This window comes from Lampris incognitus, chromosome 1 (assembly GCF_029633865.1).
Source record: "Lampris incognitus isolate fLamInc1 chromosome 1, fLamInc1.hap2, whole genome shotgun sequence".
NCBI classification, from domain to species: domain Eukaryota; kingdom Metazoa; phylum Chordata; class Actinopteri; order Lampriformes; family Lampridae; genus Lampris; species Lampris incognitus.
In genome coordinates, this window is record NC_079211.1 from 136,820,752 (window position 1) to 136,841,970 (window position 21,219).

The 21,219-nt window shown below is 42.4% G+C and overlaps 1 protein-coding gene across 1 annotated transcript; it reads left to right on the forward strand.

Moving 5' to 3' along the window:
- The first annotated feature begins 17,878 nt into the window (after nt 1-17,878).
- Nucleotides 17,879-20,352, forward strand: LOC130124530 (cytochrome c oxidase subunit 7C, mitochondrial). The gene is made up of 3 exons (XM_056293944.1): nt 17,879-18,027; nt 19,686-19,833; nt 20,251-20,352. The coding sequence occupies exons 1-2, from the start codon at nt 17,953-17,955 to the stop codon at nt 19,800-19,802; spliced, it is 192 nt and encodes a 63-aa protein (XP_056149919.1). The 5' UTR covers nt 17,879-17,952; the 3' UTR covers nt 19,803-19,833; nt 20,251-20,352.
- Nucleotides 20,353-21,219: the final 867 nt, after the last annotated feature.

Below are 21,219 nucleotides of genomic sequence, written 5' to 3' on the forward strand. Positions count from 1 at the left end.
GAAGACACAAACGAAAAATTGAAATCCTTCATGTTGTAATCATGTGTAGTGACGTCATCATGTTGTCAAGTATATGGCGGCGTGCATACATCCATGTGTTGTCTTAGAATCATTTAACATCGCGGTCAAGCTGCAAAACTCTACTGCAAATGAACTTAAAACATTTTATAAAGCCAAGGCTGACAAGAAGGAGGGACCGAAGAGATGCTGATATAAACACACAAAATCATACATGCAGAAATGCACACATCCAAATACATGTACATTACACGTCCAAACGCGCGCGCGCGCGTACACACACACACACACACACACACACACACACACACACACACAATATTAGATTTTGTTTCGTCAACTTTGCTTAAGATTTGGTTTTGGCTCTTACAGCAAAGTATTATCATTTTCTTCCACACAAAGAAAGTTCTATTTTTCACACCTCCATTCTTCTATTTTTCTATTCCTGAGATAATAAAAAATCAGCTGCGGTAACACAATTTTTTAATACAAAAAACTGAGAGCAAGTTAAATGATTTTTTTCTCAACACACCTTTTGATGTTTTCAGCCCGATGCCTTGGGGGTAAAGTAGGACGGCGCTTTACAGGAATACAGACGAGGAAGGAGCCTCTGCAGAGACAAGAGAGAAGTTTGAGAGGACAAAGTGGCCCAAATACAAGACGACAGCTAGTAACTCCAACGGAGTGAAAGGCTAACCTTATTTACATTATCCATTTTTACATTGAGTATCCATAGTAACGAGTAATCCCACGTGTGTTTGCAGTACGACGCATGCATTAATTGATTTCTTAAAACTAAATGTCGTCTCAGCAAAACTTGCAGAGATCATCATTTAAAAAAAAGAACAATTTTGGTTTAGGTCCTTATGGCTTGTAAGGGCATTTGGCACACTATAGCTAGAACGACCAAGGCCGTCATATTGACAGTTTTGGATTTTCAAATTTAAATAACTTTGTGGGGTGGGGGGGTGGAGATAAAGATCTGCAACACCCTGAATGCTCCTAAAATTGTCTATATTTGCATTAAAATGAGTTTTCGATCATTTGCACAGAAACAGTTACGATAAGAGTTACCTAAAACGACCATGGGCGGTCAAAATGACCGCGCGTAATTTGCGCGTCATGGCGCGCGTCATGTGACTATTTATGACGTGTGTTGGTCGCGTCATTTCCTTCGCGACGTTCATTGCTCTGTCTTAGAAACACACTAGCGTTCTCCAGTGGAGAGTAATAGTCTAAACTTGATTTCTGATTATTTGTCTGGTTACAGACGCACCATGACTAACACCGACGCATTGCAGTATTTACAGGTGTTGGACAGCGGCCATTTTATATTATTTGAAAAACAGTATTAAAGTTGTTAAAATGTTAATTTTGGTGTCAGTCGATTCTTAACAGACATGCTAACATATACAGTGCATTAATATCTCAACTGGGTATTTATCTTGACAGAATATAGAGTTTAAAAACCGGCGGTCATTTTGACCGCCCATGGTCGTTTGAGGTAGGAGCGTAATCCCGGTACTCCAACAATTGTGACCCACGCGCCTTTTCTCACATCAACAGTGAATTCAATATGACAGAAAGCTTCTCCTCAAGTCATGAATAAGTTGCTGATGTTTGAAAAAAGGCCAAGTGGCAGAAATGCGGGAGGTCGTTTCACACCTCACACAACCCTCGAGATATGGACCTCATAAAGAGACCGCCTCGGCCGGATCGATGCATGCGCAAGGATATATTTTAAAAGATGAAATGGCTCAAATCTGTCATGTTTACCGCGGGTCTACAGAATAATTCTCTATCTAATATTCCCTTTCCAGCTCAGCAGGTTTAATATGGAATTTAATCATCGGCATCCATTTTATTTCAGGGAAACGGTGATAGCGGGACGTGGAGGGGGAGGGAGCGATGAAACCCCATTTGTGACATTGCAGTGACTAAAACTAATATTGTACTTCGGAGCAACGGGGATGTTGTATGAAAATATTTCCAGGTAAGGATGTCCTTTTTTTCATTTTTTTTTCAAGAGGCCTCGCAACAAAATATGCATGAGGGCAAAGGTTAGCTCTCTCCAGAGGGCTAGGTCAGCAGTAAGTGCACGCAACTTTCCCTTAATCCACTTTAAAGATTAATGTCAAATCATGGCTCTGTGTGCCTGCTATGAACTCCCATAGTCACTCAGCTGCAGCCTAAGTGTGCATGTTCCTGTGTGTGTGTGTGCGCGTGTGCATGCACATGCAAACAAGAGAGTGAGTGAGTGTGTGTGCATGTGTATGTGTGTGTGTGTCAGTGAGTGAGTGTGTGCATGTGTGCGTGAGTGTGTGTGTCAGTGAGTGTGTGCATACATGCGTGAGTGTGTGTGTTTGAGTGGGTGACTGAATGTGTGTGTGTGTGTGTGTGTGTGTGAGACTGACTGAGTGTGTGCGTGTGTGTGCATGTGTGCATGCGTGTGTGTGTGTGAGAGTGAGTCAGTGACTCAGTGTGTGTGTGAATGAGTGAGTGTGTGCGTGCGTGTGTAAGTGAATGTGTGCATACATACGTGTGTGTGTGTGTGTGTGAGACTGACTGAGTGTATGTGCGTGAGTGAGTGTGTGTGTGCGTGTGCATGTGTGTGAGTGACTGAGTGAGTGAGTGAGTGAGTGAGTGAGTGAGTGAGTGAGTGAGTGTATGCGTGCATGTGTATGTGCATGTGTGCGTGTGTGTGTGTGTGTGTGTGCATACATACGTGAGTGTGTGTGTTTGAGTGAGTGACTGTGTGTGTGTGTGTGTGTGTGTGTGTGTGTGTGTGTGTGTGTGTGTGTGTGTGTGTGTGAGAGACTGACTGACTGACTGAGTGTATGTGTGTGAGTGTGAGTGCGTGCGTGTGTGTGCATGCATGTGTGTGTGAGTGAGTGAGTGAGTGTGTGTGCGTGTGTGTGTAAGTGCTTGCATGCATGGATATGCCCATGCATATAATGTGTGTAAGGTTCAAGAGGACTGCTCTCTGATTTTGAAATCCTGGAGGACAATTTAATCCTAGGTCAGCCTGACTTCCTTCCACTCACCGGAAAGAGAGGCGGCAGCAGCAGCAGCAGCAGCAGAACGTGTCAGGACAGAGCTGTGGAGACAGAGCACAGCCGAGCAGGGAGGAGGAGGAGGAGGAGGAGGAGGAGGAGGAGGAGGAGGAGGAGGAAGGGACACCTGATAAAGTGTTCCCTTTTTTTTTTACCCACGGCAAAAAGAAGCGGAGAAAATTAATGTTTTATAGCCGACATAAGAATTCTCTCTCTGCTCCAGCATTTACAACAGAATTATGCAAATCTGCCCTTGTCAACAGTAATAAAGCAAGATCTGGGAACACAAGAGGGGGGCTGCCAAAATGGACTGTCCTTATTGATTAGCATTATCCATTACCTCTGAGTAGGGCTGGCTGGTGGAGTCTGGGCCGTGGAGAGGTGCTGTTTACCTCTGCAGTCCGCCCCGCTTTCCATCAGGACGCATCGCAGCAAGCATTGTTTACTCTCTTCTCCACTATGAAGTACAGGAGAGGTCTGGACTCCTCACAGTGTAAGGTGTGTTACCGTAGTGTATGTCCAGCCAGAGTGTGTGTAACATGGCGGTGGGACCGGGCAGCAATTATCCATGAATCATCTTGCATTAGTATGCACAGTCATGTACAGTACATGCTTGATTATTGGCTTGTTTACAGACCTGCCTGAGCCCGAGTCTCTGCGCATGCTAATTACCACGCTCAGACCAGAATGCGAGCTGCTATTTTAAGGTGACTGGCATGTACATGTATGCACGGTATATTTACATCCCTCTTTTTTTTCTTTTCAAAGGAAGAATTATGTCATGCCTGATGACGGAGTACTTTATGTTTACAGCTTGATTTCATAAGCTAGTTATAGTCAAGTTCAAGTCAAGTTCAAGTCAATTTTATGTGTACAGCCCAATATCACAAATTACAAATGTGCCTCAGGGGGCTTTACAGCAACACAAAGTCCTGTCCTTAGACCCTCGCATCGGATAAGGAACATCTCCCTAAAAAAAAAAAAAAAAACTTTAACAGGGAGCAAAAATAGGAGGGAACCTCAGGGAGACTAACAGAGGAGGGGTCTCTCTCCCAAGACGGACAACGTGCAATGGATGTTGTGTGTACAGAATAAAACACAATTTACAGAATACAACACTGAAAGAGGATAGCAGCATTATAATGGAATTATAAAATATATGAAGAATATGATGAGGAGGATGCCAAGCAGTGTCCAGACGCCACCGGTACAGCCCAGGACCCGAGCCACATGACCACCATCACCATGTAAAATAAATAAAAAATTTTGAAAAAATACACTAGTCACACATCTGAAGGATATAACGTTAAAACAGGATAACAAAATGATATGGATTTATATGATAGATTAAAAAAAATGTGATGAGGAGGATGCCAAGCAGTGTCCAGGTGGTGCTCACCATCACCATGGAGACCTGGGAGGAGGACAGACTGCATGTGCACACAAGTGAGACTCACATCACACCATTCACACACATAGAAGAAGAGAAAGGGGAAGACATCATTCAGAGAGAGAGGAAAGACGTGAGAGAAGAGAAGAGTTTGCAATAGTCAATAATCAATACGCTCTAATCTCGTCGGCAGAACAGTGGTTGGTAAATTCACCGAGACAGAAACCGACCCGCCATGCAGTACAGGTTGTGAAGCACTCAACTTAAAGGCAACTAATTGTAGGCTAAGGCAAAAAGATGAGTTTTAAGTTTGGATTGAAGGAACATTAATACAATATATAAGTACAAAAGACACCCCCCCAAATAAAAAATAAATAAACATAAACAAGAACTAAAACAGCAACGGCTTAACAAAAACACAGCATCACCTCTGCAGCATTTGTGACATTAATGAATGCAAAAGTCCGTCAGCACATCTCCAGTCCCCAAAGGAGCCACCAAGTGACCCATTCTCCAGCTCAAACCTGGAAACCAGAGAGACGTCCCTGCGGCACAACCAAAGCCAAAAGAAGAGCTGGGTTAGGGCTAGAGCTCATTTCTTGGGTAAACATGACCTGTCAGAAGATGCATATTGTTTTGCAGCTTTATAGCCAGCATACATAAATGAATAATCTTGGCACAGACGGCTAAACATCCAGAACGACTTTCATACGTCAGTGTTTCGCTTTAGGACAACGATGCACCACCACACAGAATCCACGGCACACCTCCATCACACTGGTCTGGCAGACCAGATAAATGTGAGTTTTCTTTACCAGGCTTGTTTAGGAAAGCATTTTTTGGGAACCTCTTCGCTCTATATGCTGGTGCTTTTTTATACACTTACAGAAAAGAAAGAGCAAAAAAAAGGGAGGGGGGACTATGGATGGGTAGGGAGTTTTCTTCACAACATGATCATTGATTTGTTAAAATAAAACCAGGCCTATGGGGTGCTACGTAGTCGAACCATTTTTTCTAGTGTAAAGCAAATTGTTCTAATTTATGATTGACAGATGCCGTTATCTTCTCCATTTTATAAATGTCCATTTTAATTTCCATCCCTACGTTTAAAGTTGGGCTCTCCTGTGATAACCATTCCCTGGCAAGAGTCTTTTTACCAGCCATCGGCAGTATAGTCATTAAATATTTAGCTTTTTTCAACCATTCTTGAGGTATATATGCAAAATATATGGTCTTACTGTCTAGGGGTATGTCTCATTTTAAGATGTTTTGTAAGGCATTGTGTAGCACTCTCCACTAGCGTTTCATAATGGGGCGATCACAGATTAAGTTTGGATGTAAAGGACTCAACAGACTCTGATTGTCTGACGGCAGCAGGCAGGTTATTCCACTAGAACGGGGCCCAATAGGAAAAGGCCCTGCCTGCCACCAGCTGACTTCTTTTTTAACTTTGGGTACACACAGGGGACCCGTATTTTGAGAGCAGCGAGCTCGAGATGGAACGTACGGTTGACGGAGATCAGACGGGTGAGATGGGGCAAGCCCATTTAGGATTTTATAGGTCAGCAGAAGCACCATGGAGTCTACTCTAAGATAGATAGGGAGCTAATGAAGGGGGGGCAAGAAGTGGTGTAATATGGCCAAATTTCCTAGATTTAGTTGGGACTCTAACTGCAGCAAGACACAAAGGCATTCAACATAAACTAGTTATCCAAAGGAATTGAATCGAGTGCAACTGGACTTGCTATATCCGTAAAGACATTTCGCCTCTCATCCAAGAGGCTTCATCAGTTCGTGCCTTTCTGACTAGACCAAGCTAGTTGACTGGCTGGTGATGAGACTCAGATATTTATCCTCTTTGGAGTCGTTATCAGAGCTATTGATGTGCATGGCTCTTTGTGATCCGATGTTAAGCAGCGTTGGGGGCGTTAGTTTCGACTTCGTTAGTGCTCCGTTCAGTGGTCATGAGTCGTTTGAGGCGTTAGTGACCGACTGTTGTTCTTGGAGGCTAGGCCTCTCGAGTCTCCTGGGTAGAGGTGAAAGGACGGCATTGTAAGTGGGAGATAGGTGGTGTCGCAGACCTCCTCCTCTGTTGAGGGATGGTTTTTCCAGTTTCGCATAGATGGCTTCCTTCACCCCTCTTTCAAACCATCTATCTTCTCTGTCCAAAATGTGTACGTTGCTGTCCTCGAAGGAGTGAGTCTTCTCCTTCAGGTGTAGATAAACTGCTGAGTCTTGTCCTGAGGAGTTTGGCCTTCTGTGTTGGGCCATCCGTTTGTGTAGTGGTTGTTTGGTTTCTCCTATGTATAGATCAGTGCAATCCTCATTGCATTGTACAGCAGAGGATTGCACTGACCTATACATACCACGTCCAGTTGCACTCGATTCAATTCCTTTGGATAACCATGACCTGGATGAATGAAAGCATTCACAGACAGACATAAAGTAGCAATTAGATCGTCAAACATTTCTCAACCACATTCTGGAAGGACATCATAGAAAAATAACAAAACAAATAGATAAACAAACCATGTGTTTCAGGACTAAGCTACCAACCTTGTACCGCACACAAAAGAACTACATACTTCCAGCAGGGCCTGATGGCACGGCTCGTTGTGGGTGCCAGGCAGGTAGCGGATGCCCAGATCCCTACATTATGTTACAACAGATTGCACGGGCCGAGACAGAGCAGACAGGTGACAACTGGCCAGGTGATGACCCCCTGCTGACGGATGTGGCAGCCATGGCAGTGGGGGTAAGTAGCACGCCATGGCTGTTTGCATCGCGCCAGACGCTCTCACAACTCCCTCCTACTTGTCCAGGGGCACAACACTAAGGGGTATCCCTCAGTGGGGGGGGGGGACCCCTCACATTTCATTTGGATGGGATCCGCATAAGCATTGGTCATAGAGCAAATGTGTTTGTTCGACCACACTATCTTTGCAATATCAAATTACCTGAGCGTGTCTTATGCGTAAATGAAAAAATGACTTGATTCACCTTATATGGGAGTAAAATAGAGACAGGGTGGAATGAAATGTGAATTATTCAAAAGAATCAGCCGATGTAGGATAAGTGGGAAATTACCTAATCACTCATTGCCTCCAATGAAGCTTTGTATGAGATACAATATACCGCGTGGTTGTGCTAAAGCCTAATAATGACTGGATGGCTCAAACATGAGGAAATTGTTTTCCTCGATCCCTTTCATTGGATGGACCGGGGGCTCCCAGTGAATCACTGCGACTCTAAACGTTTCCATTGTGTTTTTATTGGAAGGGATCGTGAGTTTAGTCACGCGCGAGAGCGTGTGTGTGTGTGTGTGTGTGTGTGTGTGTGTGTGTGTGTGTGTGTGCGTGTGTGTGTGTGTCCGCGGCTAATCTCACTACTGGACGTCATCCTAAATGTTTTTTTTGTGCAGTTAGTTGAAAACCCTAAAAAAAACGCTTGTTTTTGTTTTTGTTTTTTTTCGCTATCGCCGTTTCGTCTCCTCATTCACCCTCTACCTCGCTCGACCAACGCTTTTCTCTGTCGCGGCCCGATCTGAGTCAACCGTGCGCATGCGCGACTCTGCGTCAGATCGGGCAGCCAAAACATTATGAACTCGCAGTAGCGTGCCTTGGGGTTTCAATGCGGACTTCCAGAGACGAACTGCGCACCTCCCCCCAAACACACACACTTACAAAATTTATCAAAATACACTATCACGCGCTATGCACTTTTTGGATCAACACCAACGGGACAATGTTAACCAGTCGACTAAAAGGTCGGACCCGTTAGCGAACGTGTCTACTCACCCGTTACACTGCCCCCCTCCTTCGGGAAACGCTTCCGATGGCCTCACCATCCCACTTCTGAAACCAACGTAGTGAATTAGCGGGGCAGCCTGGGAACCACCCCGTCGGGACGTTAACCAGTATCTCCCGCACCGCAGGCGACAACGTTAATCAGTCGACCAAAGGCGCTGACCTGTTAACCAAGGGCTACCGAGCCTATTCATCCGTGATGGTTACAATATTATCAGTGCACCGCCTTCAATCCAGTAACAGAAGTGTGCACACCAACCTGGAGTTGAAGTTCCATCTCACTTGAGAGACTCGCGGCAGCCTTCTCTCGCAAAATTAATTAAGCAAATTAGTCTGTTTGGGGGAGAACGTGTTAAAAAAAATGTAGTCAATCCTACTAGATTCACAAAACAAAACAAAACACTAAGTAGATCGGCAGTAGCTGTGAATGCGGTGGCCAATGCGCTTAGTTTGCTCACAACCCGCCAAAGGCTCAAGCTCACAGTTGATGACGTCATTGGGGCTAGGAGCGACACATCGCAGTTTGCAGCTTCGGGTTTCAAGGAAAGGCTACCAATGCAAACCAGTGCTGGTCCAAGGAGCTGTGTTGCGTTTAGACCCACGAGAAAACAAGTAGATGAATTCAAACATATTTCAGACACAACTCGACTTAACCATGAAAAACAAATTATGATTCTGATTTTGACAGGGCCAGCAAAGAAGGCCCTGATGGCCCTGACAGCCCACCACCATGTATTCGGTTTACTGAGAGAAACGTTTCATCACTCATCTAAGTGACCTCATCAGTCTCAAGGCCGTTTCTCAAGCCTCAAGGCCATCTATGTGAAGAGAGACAACCATCCCTGAACCGAGAGGGGGGGCTAAGAGTACATCTGTCACTATCTTACAATGCTGTGATTGCAACTTTTCCCCAATCCTCTGTGGATAGTACACATGGCTATTGAAACTCTAGTTAAGGGTCACAGCAATTTCAATATGAAACCGATCGTTGTTTTCGGTCATTATGCCACTATATTGTTTATAAGACAGGGGATACCTGTAGTCAGTTGAGACTGCAGACGATTAAAAACTTTTTTCCCCCCCATATTTTCCGTACAATCGACTTGGGCACTGCGCAAAAGTCTTATGACGGCAGGAAAAACGCTTGTTTTTTTCTGTCCGCGTGTGCATGTACAGAGAAGGAGAGATATGTACGCCTGGTGGAGATCTGCACTCTACTGAGCGCACTCCTCTAGATTTTTCATGGTAATGGCCTATTTCACGATAACTTCTTTAAATCCACTTCCATTACAATTGCATACCTTTTTGCCACCATATACACAACAAATATGGCCTTAATTCACCCATTTCTCCAAAAATAACACTTTTCAAAATATCACAGAAAGTTGAATCAGTTCATCTGGACACAATGTTTATTGACAGAAATGTTTCGCCACTCATCTAAGTGACCTCTTCAGTCTCAAATGACTGCAGGTATCCCCACCCTTATAAACCGTACAGTTGCATAATGACCGAACCAACGATCGGTTTCATATCCATATGTAGTAATGAAAAATTTAATGAAAATTTAATTTTCTTTTTTTCTGGCACAGGATACAAATCCTCTACACTGGAATAGACCAATCGAAACAAACAACCATACAAAAAAGATCTACAATATAGTTATTAAAATCACAGTAATCTCACAAATAATCACAACTCACATAAATATAATTGTCTCACAAATAATCACAGTCACAAAATACTGACAATAATCACAAATCAGCTTTATAATTGTATAAAAAGCCCTTTGTTGACCAAGATTTATCTAATCTGTTTTTAAAAGAGTTAACCGAAGGAGCCTGCACCACATTCTCTGGAAGTTCGTCCCATGCTCTTACAGCACAAATTGTGAAGACGTTTCAGAGTGACACTTTAATGGGAACAGTTTTAAGGAGTTCCCTCTTAACTCATACCTATTATTCCAAATGTAGATAACAGGCTCAGCTGTGAAATCATATATTTTGTGAACAAGCTTATAGACTTCAATCATGTCTCCTCTATGTCTCCTGTATACTAGAGCTGGTAGTTATAAATTTCTTAACCTCTTTTCATATGACATCTCTTTCAGACCTGGGATTAGTTTAGTAGTTCTTCTCTGAACCTTCTCAATTTTTTTCTATATATTTTACTTTATAAGGACACCAGACTGAGCTTGCAAATTCAAGATGAGATCACACAAAGGATTTATATAATGGTAAAACTATTTTCTTACACAAAGAGCCATGGACATCAATAGCTCTGACAATGACTCCAAAGAGGATAAATTCTGAGTCTCATCACCAGCCAGTCAGACTAGCTTGGTCTAATCAGAAAGGTACGAACTGAGGAAGCCTCTTGGATGAGAGGCGAAACATCTTCACGGATATATACTAAGTCCAGTTGCACTTGATTCAACTGCTTTGGATAACCATGACCTGGATGAATGAGAACATTCACAGACATATTTCCTTACACAAATTTAGAAAAGTTCTTCTGATTATCGCCAGCATATAGTTTTCTTTTTTAAATTTTCAGAAATGTGCGTGTGAGATTCAGTTGAACTATTGACCAGGACACCTATGTCATTTTCCTCTTCCACTTGCTGAACCATCAAATATCCAACTTTGTAGTTAACCCAGTTGGCACTTGTTTTCCCAAAGTGTAAATGTTTGCATTTTTCTGGATTTAGTTTCAGTACCCACCTATCACATCAGGTACTCATGCTATGGGGGTCTGCATGAAGATGGGCTGTATCAGTGTCCTTATTGATTATCCTAAATATTTTTGTATCGTCCGTAAAAAAGGTATGAATCAAATTGTATCACACTTGGTAAATTATTTATATAGACAAAAAAGGGTACATGGCCTAACACAGAACCTTGTGGAACTCCAGAGGTCAATGGTTTCCATTCTGAAGTGGCCCCATTTACCACCACCTGCTGTTTCCTATTATACAAAAAATCCTGCAATCAGTCTGTAACGCTGTCATCTGTGCCGTAGGATTCTAATTTTGACAGCAGTCCTTTATGAGGAACTTTCAAAAGCTTTTTGAAAGTCCATATATATGCAATCAACTGACTGCCCTCTACCCAAAGCTGCTGAACACTTATCAAGAACGGTGAGAAGCTGAAGTGTAGTCGATGTTCCAGCTATAAATCCATACTGCTTATAAATATAAAGTCTGTTAAACTTCACATGGTCAACAATATATGTCCTGATTAGTTTTTCCATTGTCTTACATACTACAGTTGTCAGACTAACTGGCCTGTAATGTCCTGCTAGTGACTTGTTTCCTTTCTTGAAAATTGCACTGACATGTGCCTCTTTCCAATCAAAAGGTAAAGTTGATTCTTCTAATGATTTATTATTAAACATTGTTAGAGGTTTGGCAATCACACTAGCCAATTTATCAAAGATCCTAGGATGTATCACATCTGGGCCTGGTGATTTATAGATGTTAATATCCTGTAGAAGCCGTTTTATATCTTCTGAAGTTATTTTAAAACATTCAGTTTGCTGAACTTCCACTCTTGGCAATTCAAGTATTTGCCTTTCAGGTTCGATCACAAATACACCGCTGAAGTAGTCTGACAGTATGCAGTGCATACTTATGCAGTACGTGCATATGCATGCATATGAATGCAGTGGTGAAGAGGATGGCACAACACTGAAGAGCTAACACGTCAGGTCAGGACTCTGCAGTCTACACCCATCTACAGGCCAGAGGCCACTCTTTCAAGGATGAGGAGGTGCACACCCTTGATAGGGAGGAACGCTGGTTTAAACGGGGAGTCAAAGAGGTCATCTATGTTAAGAGGAAACGACCATCCCTGAATCGATGGGGGGGGGGGAGGGGCAGCCTAAGAGTACATCTGTCACAATCTTACACTGCTGTGATTGCAACTGTTCCCCAATCCTCTGTGAATAGTACACATGGCCAATGAAACTCTAGTTAATGGTCACGGCAATGTGCATATGAAATCGATCGTTGGTTTTGGTCGTTATGCGGCTGTATTGTTTATAAGGGTGGGGATACCTGCAGCCAGTTGAGACTGAAGAGGTCACTTAGATGAGTGATGAAACCTATCTGTCAATAAATGCTGTATCCAGATGAACTGATTCAAATGTCTGTGATTTCCTTACCTGGAGTATCGAGCAGGCATCAATACATCTTTTCAAAATCTCCGAGAAAGTAAGGCCATCTTTAAAGGTTTAATTAAGTGAATGGTGAGTTTGAATAGCTCATCATGAGTCTGTCAGTACTGAACCACAGGCTTGGACTCAAAACGCAGACTCAGTCTCAGTTCACAAAAATCAGTCCTTTTATTAAAATGAAGTCGGTACACAGGTGATCAGATAGCAAGGCAACAGTGTCAAAAAGGCAAAAACAGATCAGGAAACTATGGGGCTCAAGAAACTCACACAAGGGGGAAAATGCTGGAACGCTGTCACAAGGAACAAGACGAAGTGGCACAGAAGGAAGGGAACACTAAGACTATATACTCTGGAGGAGGAGAGACAATGAGACACAGGTGCAACACAATAGGGCAGGGCAGGTGATCACACAGGAGGGAGACACGCGAGGGCAGGAAGTAAAGGATCTGAAACGAGACAAGAGGCGAGTATCAAAATAGAACAGGAAGTACAAGACAAAGAAGACTGGGAGAAACAAAAGATAACTTAACTATCCAGACGGGGCGTGACAGAGTCTGCCCTCTGTTGTTTGTGCTTGGCAAATATTTTTATGGTGTGTGAAGAAAAGAATACTAAATATTTTAAAAATAATATCGCATATAATTGAAAACTTTACAGCAAGTCAAGACAACTCACATTGTTTGGAAAAATATATTTTATTGCATGAGAGTGGTAATACGACATTTGTCTTTATTTAGCATTTATGTACAGACTGCACTTGGAGGGCAAGAACCAATCTTCAGGTGTCTAGCAGTCTGTCAGAGCCCCCCATAGGAGTACTTGAATCAGATCCAAGCAGGTTGTAGCTGGTGTGGAGATGCGTAAGAAGCAGTCAGACCCAGCATTACCCCAGTATAGGTATTAAGCAGATCAGTTAAATATCCCACCCCAACAAGAGTTTTCAGATTGAACTTGCTCCACATATTTAACACTGGAGAATCCGCATTAAGCAGCCTGACCTTCAGTATCATCATAAAAAACCCTTTCTTGTCCTAATTGTCCTGAATAGCTTTATCCGCACATCAGAGGTAATTGGTTATTAGCATTTCGGAGCACTTCTTTTTTTTTTCAATGCACCTGCATACGTTGACTTGTAATTAAATTGTAAATGGTAAAAGAAGTGGGCGTCCGGGTAGCGTAGCGGTCTATTCCGTTGCCTACCAACATGGGGATCACCGGTTCGAATCCCCGTGTTACCTCCGGCTTGGTCGGACGTCCCTACAGATACAACTGGTCGTTGACTGCCAGTGGGAAGCCGGATGTGGGTATGTGTCCTGGTCGCTGCACTAGCGCCTCCTCTGGTCGATCAGGGCACCTGTTCGGGAACGGGGGGGGGGGATAGCGTAATCCTCCCACGCACTACGTCCCCCTTGCGAAACTCCTCACTTTCCGGTGAAAAGAAGCGGCTGGCGACTCTACATGTATTGGAGGAGACATGTGGTAGTCTGCAGCCCTCCCCGGATTGGCAGAGGGGGTGGAGCAACGACCAAGAAGGCTCAGAGGAGTGAGGTAAACAATTGGGGAGAATATTTAAAAGAAAAAAAGGGGGGCAGGGGGATAGTAAACAGAAACATGTCAAGAAAACTATTAAAATATAAGAGGATTCAACGAAAGTTGAATCAGTTCATCTGGATACAATGTTTATTGAGTGGTACGTCTCATCACTCTTCTAGAAATCACATCTAAGAAAGAAATCACTCATCTAAGAAAGAAATCACTCTAAGAAAGAAATCACTCATCTAAGAAAAAAATCACTCTAAGAAATCACATCTAAGAAAGAAATCACTCATCTAAGAAAGAAATCACTCTAAGAAAGAAATCACATCTAAGAAAGAAATCACTCATCTAAGAAAGAAACCACTCTAAGAAAGAAATCACTCATCTAAGAAAGAAACCACTCGAAGAAAGAAATCACTCATCTAAGAAAGAAATCACTATAAGAAGGAAATCACATCTAAGAAAGAAATCAATCTAAGAAATCACTCATTTAAGAAAGAGGTCACTCTAAGAAAGAAATTACTCATCTAAGAAAGAAATCACTCATCTAAGTGACTTCTGAGTGATGTAATGCCCTTAGATGAGGTCACTTAGATGAGTGACGTAATGCAGATATCCAAGAGACCCCGGAAGAGGTCACTTTTGATGAGGGATTTCTTTGATTTTCTTACCTGGATTATTGAGCATGCACCAAGACATATAAGAGGATTCATCTCTAAACGTGAGAAAATGCGAAGAATGCTTGAAGAATTGAATTACAGGTGGGGATGTGGATCGGCTTTTGATGTGTAATAGTTTCATTATTTCGAAATGGAAGGGAGCGCTATTGTAAATGTCGGGGGGAAAAGGGAAATGCCCTCTATTTCAGAGCCTGGAATACCTTAAAAAACCCCGTCTGAAAAAGTGAAACAGTAATTTTACTACGTTTGGGGCTTTTGGTAAAAAAATAAAATAAAAAATCCTCAAGAGCAGCTCAGAAATCTTTTAAGGTTGAGCAATACGCCTCTCTATTTGCATCTCTCTCTGCTCAATTACCCAGCAATTTTCCCAGTGAAGTGCACTGACCTTGCTATCCATTTGGTAGAGAGAGAAGTACATTTTCATGTCAGCACAATATGTGAGTTACATATCACTGTCTGTAAACCCACTCTAATCCTTTCGTTTGTTTGAATGTTAACATGTAAAGGACACCGATCCGTTTTGTTTTCCACAATGATGACTTCACAAGTCACACTGAAATGATTCGGTGAACTGCCACCGCTCAGTTTTAGACATGAAATTTGACAATGTTAGCTGTCAAACCAGTGTTCGCATGAGCTTGTTAATTGGCACGACAAGTGCAAGGGCAAGGGTCCCCCTGCCCCCCCCCCCACCACACACACACACACATTGCCAAGCAGTAGTCATCTCTGTGGTCCTCATTTGCGGCTTAGGTTCCTGGTGGCGGCCCATGCTTGAGCATGGCACTTGGGCATTACAGGGTTAGGGGTTTGATTTCCACTGGGGCCTACACATGTAATGCAGATGTTTCATCCTAAAGCACTTTGTGTTGTACGAGTAAGAAATGCATTCACTCATTCAGTCACTTTAAATGTAAATTGACACAAGCAGAATAGAATAAGCAAGTCCAGTCTTCCTGAAGAGAATTAATTGCAACGAAACGGTGTTTATCATCGGAAAGGCAATCAGCAGGCCAGGGCAAATGACAAGTGAGGCAAGTGAGGAATGGCAAGACAGCGTTTATGAGACATAAGCATGCACAAACACACACTCACACGCACATATACAGAAATCATCTAATGAGAAATCTTGCACAGCTCGGAGTTTAGCCTGAGGCAGCTTTTGGAAACTTTCTTTATGACATTGAAAACTTTAAACCGGACATTCAGCAACGCACAGTCTGAGAAAACATATCTCTCTCTCTCTCTCTCTCTCTCTCTCTCTCTCTCTCTCTCTCTCTCTCCGTCATAAATTAATTATCTTTCTGGATCTAAAGTAATGCGGTGTAGAGTAGTGGTCCATGTTTGCACATGTAAGTACTGATCATAAGTTCCAGTGGCCATTGTTAAGTGATATTAAATATAACCCGAGTGTATTTGTATTACTCTGTAACCAATGTATGCAACCAGAACAGAGGGTGAAGAAAGACACATTCATGTAGATGAAATATATTGCATGCCTCGCACTGAATGTGGGTTGCCCTCCCCTGGGGCCTTGGGAGAGATACCGTGTCTGGTGCAAGGAGGGCCCCCGATAAGAGTTACAGGTCCAGACAGGATGAGCACTCCCTAAAGCTCAACCATGAAAGGGAGCATTGACCAAACATAGTGGACAGGAAAATCAAGGTCATGTGTGATGAATGAACAAGGGAGGTTTAGCATATAAAGAAGCTCACACACAAAGAAAGTCAGACACACACGACGGATTGGCAGTGTCTCCAGATCTGTACTCAATAAAATGATTTTAATCTCCTAAGACGTGGTGGCTGTTTTCTTCACATCAACGGACCCGGGGACGAGGAACACGAAGGTGATTCCCAACACCATACATCATATCATCAGCCATTTTGTTTTGTTTGCCAATTAGAAAGACTGTAAATAAGGGCAAGAACATAGATATCCTACTAAATAACAGCTTTTGGTTGTTGTTTAACGCCACTGTTGTTCTCTACCAAACGAGACATGCACATTCGTGTGCAGTTGTAAACACACATACATAAACACCTGCACAAAACCAAAAGAACGATTTTAATACACGTCGCTAGTGAATTTAAAGAAAACAAAACTTTTCTGTGACCTGATTTTAGTTTTGAGGAAAATTTGGTTTGTAAGAGTACCACCAAATGCTGGGTATAGTTTAAATTTAATTTTGTATTATACTTCTGTTTATTTTATGCTGATTGGCAACTGCACACATCTCCCAGGTGAACATCTGGTTAAAAAATGAACAAGACTCTTGGACAGCAAGAATTACACACTGTAGGGACGGCCAGATGCGTGCTTTACCATAATGCAACCTATGCAATTGATTGGGGCCCCAATAGACTGGGGCCCCCTTGCTTGCTGAATGCAAACTTACATTACTGCATAGCCTGCAGACCACTGCTGGGTGCACATGTAGCAGCATTATACTGCCGCAAAGCGTAATCCACTGCCATTCACTGACCATGTTAGTAGATTAGAGTGTGTAAACCAGCTGCAATTTCGTGCAGCATACTTACAGATTAAGGTTTAGTTTCAGCTTCTAGTCTATTCTCTCTGATAGCCTTGGTGGGTGGTGTAAACAAGAACAAGGTGACACTCTCCATCGATGACAGATTACTAAAGCTAAAATGAAGTTTTCATAGTGGTGCTCAAAAACGTAAAATGTACAATAATAGAAAATATAAGAATAATATAAGCTAATAATAATAATAATATAGAGTAAACAAAAAAATCCAAAGAACTTTTCTTCTTCTAATGTCGACATAGCATACCTTTTCAAAGTGGGAAACGATTTCCAGAATGTATATATGGGAATTATTCATTCATTCAGATAATTAAGTTGGGTAAGAAATGTCTTTTTTCCTCCTGTCAATTAAACAAGTAGTATGGACATATACGTATAGACAAAATGAAAGGTGCGTGGGGTTATGCATGTAGTACTATAACTTGTAGCACTGTGTAACATTGTCAAGAAAAGTGCAACTTAAATATTTTAATTGTCCTCCCCATCATTTTCATCGTCTTGTTGTTGTGTTAGGCCTAGAACATGGGCCCCAAAGATTAGCTTTGCGCACTAACACTTCCAATTCCCACAATTACAAACCTATCGAAGCGACAGTCTTCGTCGTCCGAGATATTTGAACTACATTTCCCAGGACACAGTTGGCCATTTTTATTTCCCACAATCCTGTTCGCCAGCCGCACTTTCAGAAGGAAGAAGGTCGCACGCAGCTGTACTTGAACGTCAGAAACCAGAGATAATCGCAACAATGCTGGGACAGGCTGTGCGGCGATTTACAACGTCTGCTGTCCGTTCTGGACACTATGCCGAGGGGCCAGGGAATGTAAGTTGTCCGAAACACGACCAATATGGGACTTAATTATTGTTATTATTATTTATTTAGCCTGGTATTGTGTTGCGGCCTTGCATATAATATAAAGCCCGCTTGGAGGTCACGTCAGTGGCTAAGAACTATGGTGTTACTATTGCCAATAATGAAGTCACTGTCACGATCCTCTACTGCCGTATATAGCCAAGTATCGGTGCAGTTGTTGGGGATATGTGCAAGACGCGTTTACCATTGCTTAAACTACCGCTGACAGCCGTGAATGTGGTCGTCCCGTCGGTGTTAGCGTAGCAGCTAACGTTAGCAGTTAACTGTTAACGCCGCAGCTAGCGTGAAGTGATATAGCACGCTAACTGTCACCGAAGGTTGTTTTACACCAACATGTGGGTTAATGTTTCATCTATTTATTTATTTTAAGGTTTTTCTTTTATTTGTTTTTTTTTGGGGGGGGGGGTATTTTCCGCCTTTATTTGATAGCGGTAGTAGAGACATGAAAGGCAGGGGAGAGAGGGGATGACATGCAGCAGAGGGCCCGGCCTGGATTCGAACCCAGGCCGCTGCGGTAAGGACTCAGCCTTACTATTGTTTCATTTGTGTACCAAAATGACGTGAAACACCACGTCTGATCTCGCTCCTTACACACAAAAAGATGCTGAAACGTGTCGATGCCTGCTAATTAACACTGCGGACTCTCCGAGTCCGAGGGCAGCCGGGGGGTTACTCCAGGTTTTCGACGAAGGTCAGGTTTGCTGGTCCCAGTTCACCTGACTTGACGCTTAATTGTAGCGTCATAGTTCATCAGCGAGTCATCGGCGGTTGTCATCGCCGTATTATCGGTGTCAGTTGACTGTTTATAGTTTCTCCGAATACAGTTTCAGTGTTTAAGTCAAGATTATAGCGTGGTTTCTGCTAACCGTGTCTAAAGGAGCTTCAGCTACTTGAGATTGTGGATCTAATACAAGTATACATATTTTTTGTAATTTGTGTTGCCCGTTTGTCCATATTTTATGCAGCATTAAGGAAATGATTCATATTTGGTTATAGAATGATCAAACGTAGTTTTAATGTTTACCATACGTTTTCTCATACTTGCTGATACGTTAGTTTCCTGCAAGGGGTTTTTGAAGATGAGTCTCATTTCAGAATGTGAGGGAACTGCAATGAACTACAAAACAACCCTATTTCTTTTCATTTTGATGCGCAGATTAGAAATGAGTCACATGGTACATTTGAAAATGACCTCATACCGAACGAGACGTGTGTTATCTTATGTTGTGACTGGTCAACATTGTGCAGTCAGCACAAGAAAATTCATTAGATTTAATAATTCAGACTTCAGAGTAACCTGCGTTGGTTCTCGACTCAGATTTTTCACCAAAGCCCTAAGAATAACAGCTTAAGGGACTCTACCAGGTGGGTGCTACACATTAGTGGTGGTTGAAGTGAGCTACCCCCTTCAATGTGAAGCGCTTTGGGTCTTTAGAAAAGCGTTATATAAATGTAATGATGATTATTAATATTATAATTGGTAGCTTGATAGGTTTTCAGTGACATCTGTGGTAGTGTTTTTTAGCCATTTAGTCATAAAGCCCACGTAAACACAGGTCAGTGTTTGAAGATCCTCTGCCTTACTATTCTGTTGTTGTGTTTTGCAGAACTTGCCATTCTCCGTGGAAAACAAGTGGCGTCTGTTGGGGATGATGGTGTTGTACTTCGGCAGCGGATTTACATTCCCCTTCATTGTTGTCAGACACCAGCTCCTAAAGAAGTGAAGTGGCCCTGTGTCATGGTGCTTTCTTCAAGGTAATTGTGGTTCGCATATTTATTCTAGACTATTTATTGTTATTCGAATGTAAAAATGATGAGATTGGACTGTCGCTTTGAATGTTGACCTCAGACAATGATTTTCACTGTGCTCTTCTGCAGCCTCTTGCTCATCACCGCATCTTTTGAATAGATTACCTGTATGTCTTAGCGCGACAGTAAAAAATGTCATGTGGATTTATGTTGCGGTTATGTCATTTCGATAAGCTTGCCTTGCACATTAGCAAGTTAATTTGACAGTTTATTACAGACATAGAGAGAACATAGACCAGATTGAAGGAGCAAGCTTGAGTTGTGGCTGTCACATTTATCTTCACTGCTGTTTACTTGGAAATTGGTTTTCTGTCATCAGATTCATGCTAGCCATCTTCTTTTTTTTTTTTTTCCTTCTCACAGGTCTTCAGCTGGAACATATTTATCCATCAGAGTTCTATCCATGTAGAAGAATGGGAATTCCTTAATTGTCTTTGTAAATAAACTCTTAAATTTATGCAAAAATGTGGAGTCCCCTTATTTGATTCTATGTCAGATTAATTTATACATGCATTAGTCACAACCACTAATGGGATGGATTTATCTAAGACCAGTCGTCATGTTAAATTACAGTCAGCACAATATATGACATCCTCTATCCTTGGATCCTAGACCCAAATGAGGAAAAACTCCACAAGAAAAACCTTATCGGGGGGAAAAATGGGAGAAACCTCAGGAAGAGCAACGGGAAATCCCTCCTCCAGGATGGACAGAAATGCAATAGGTGTCGAATGCGCAAAGTACACAAAAGTAACATAATGTTAATGTAGTAAGGATTACACAGCGAGGTAATTAATATACACAATTAATGCAGAACATTTAGCAAATTTAAATGGACTGGGTGATGAAATTGTAAGAAGAGTGCAAGGCAAATTTAGTGAAACTGACCCATCTAAGACAGTGTCAGGAGCCCCGCAGATGTAGTCAAAAGCTGGCGGGACCCTGTGCCGCTAAACCATCTCCGCTCAGTGGGGCCCTGCAAAGAGAATAGACTTCACATGCACACAAGAGGCAGAAATAGCATAACTCTCCAGGAGGGTGAGACTGTGACAAAGGGAAGACGACGCAGCACAAACAGGATTTGAAGCTGGAAGGATTTTTTTTTCCTTGGGGGGGGTTCACATGCTCACATTATACTTAGGGCGATGGTGAATATAGTAAGTATACACAGCACAATATGAATAACTTTAAACCTAGGCAGTTATTAATTTTGATTTGTTAAATAAGTGTTTGGCTGGGGGAGAATGTAAGTCAGTTCATAGAGTGCAAATCACGAGGGGCAGCATGTCCTCAAAAGGACCTGGTTTAGAGAGCATTACAACTGGATGCACA

Coding starts and splice junctions, on each gene's coding strand:
- LOC130124530 (XM_056293944.1), top strand. CDS start 17,953: ATGCTGGGACAGGCTGTGCGGCGATTTACAACGTCTGCTGTCCGTTCT. Junction 18,028..19,685: donor ATGCCGAGGGGCCAGGGAAT/GTAAGTTGTCCG, acceptor TGTGTTTTGCAG/AACTTGCCATTCTCCGTGGA.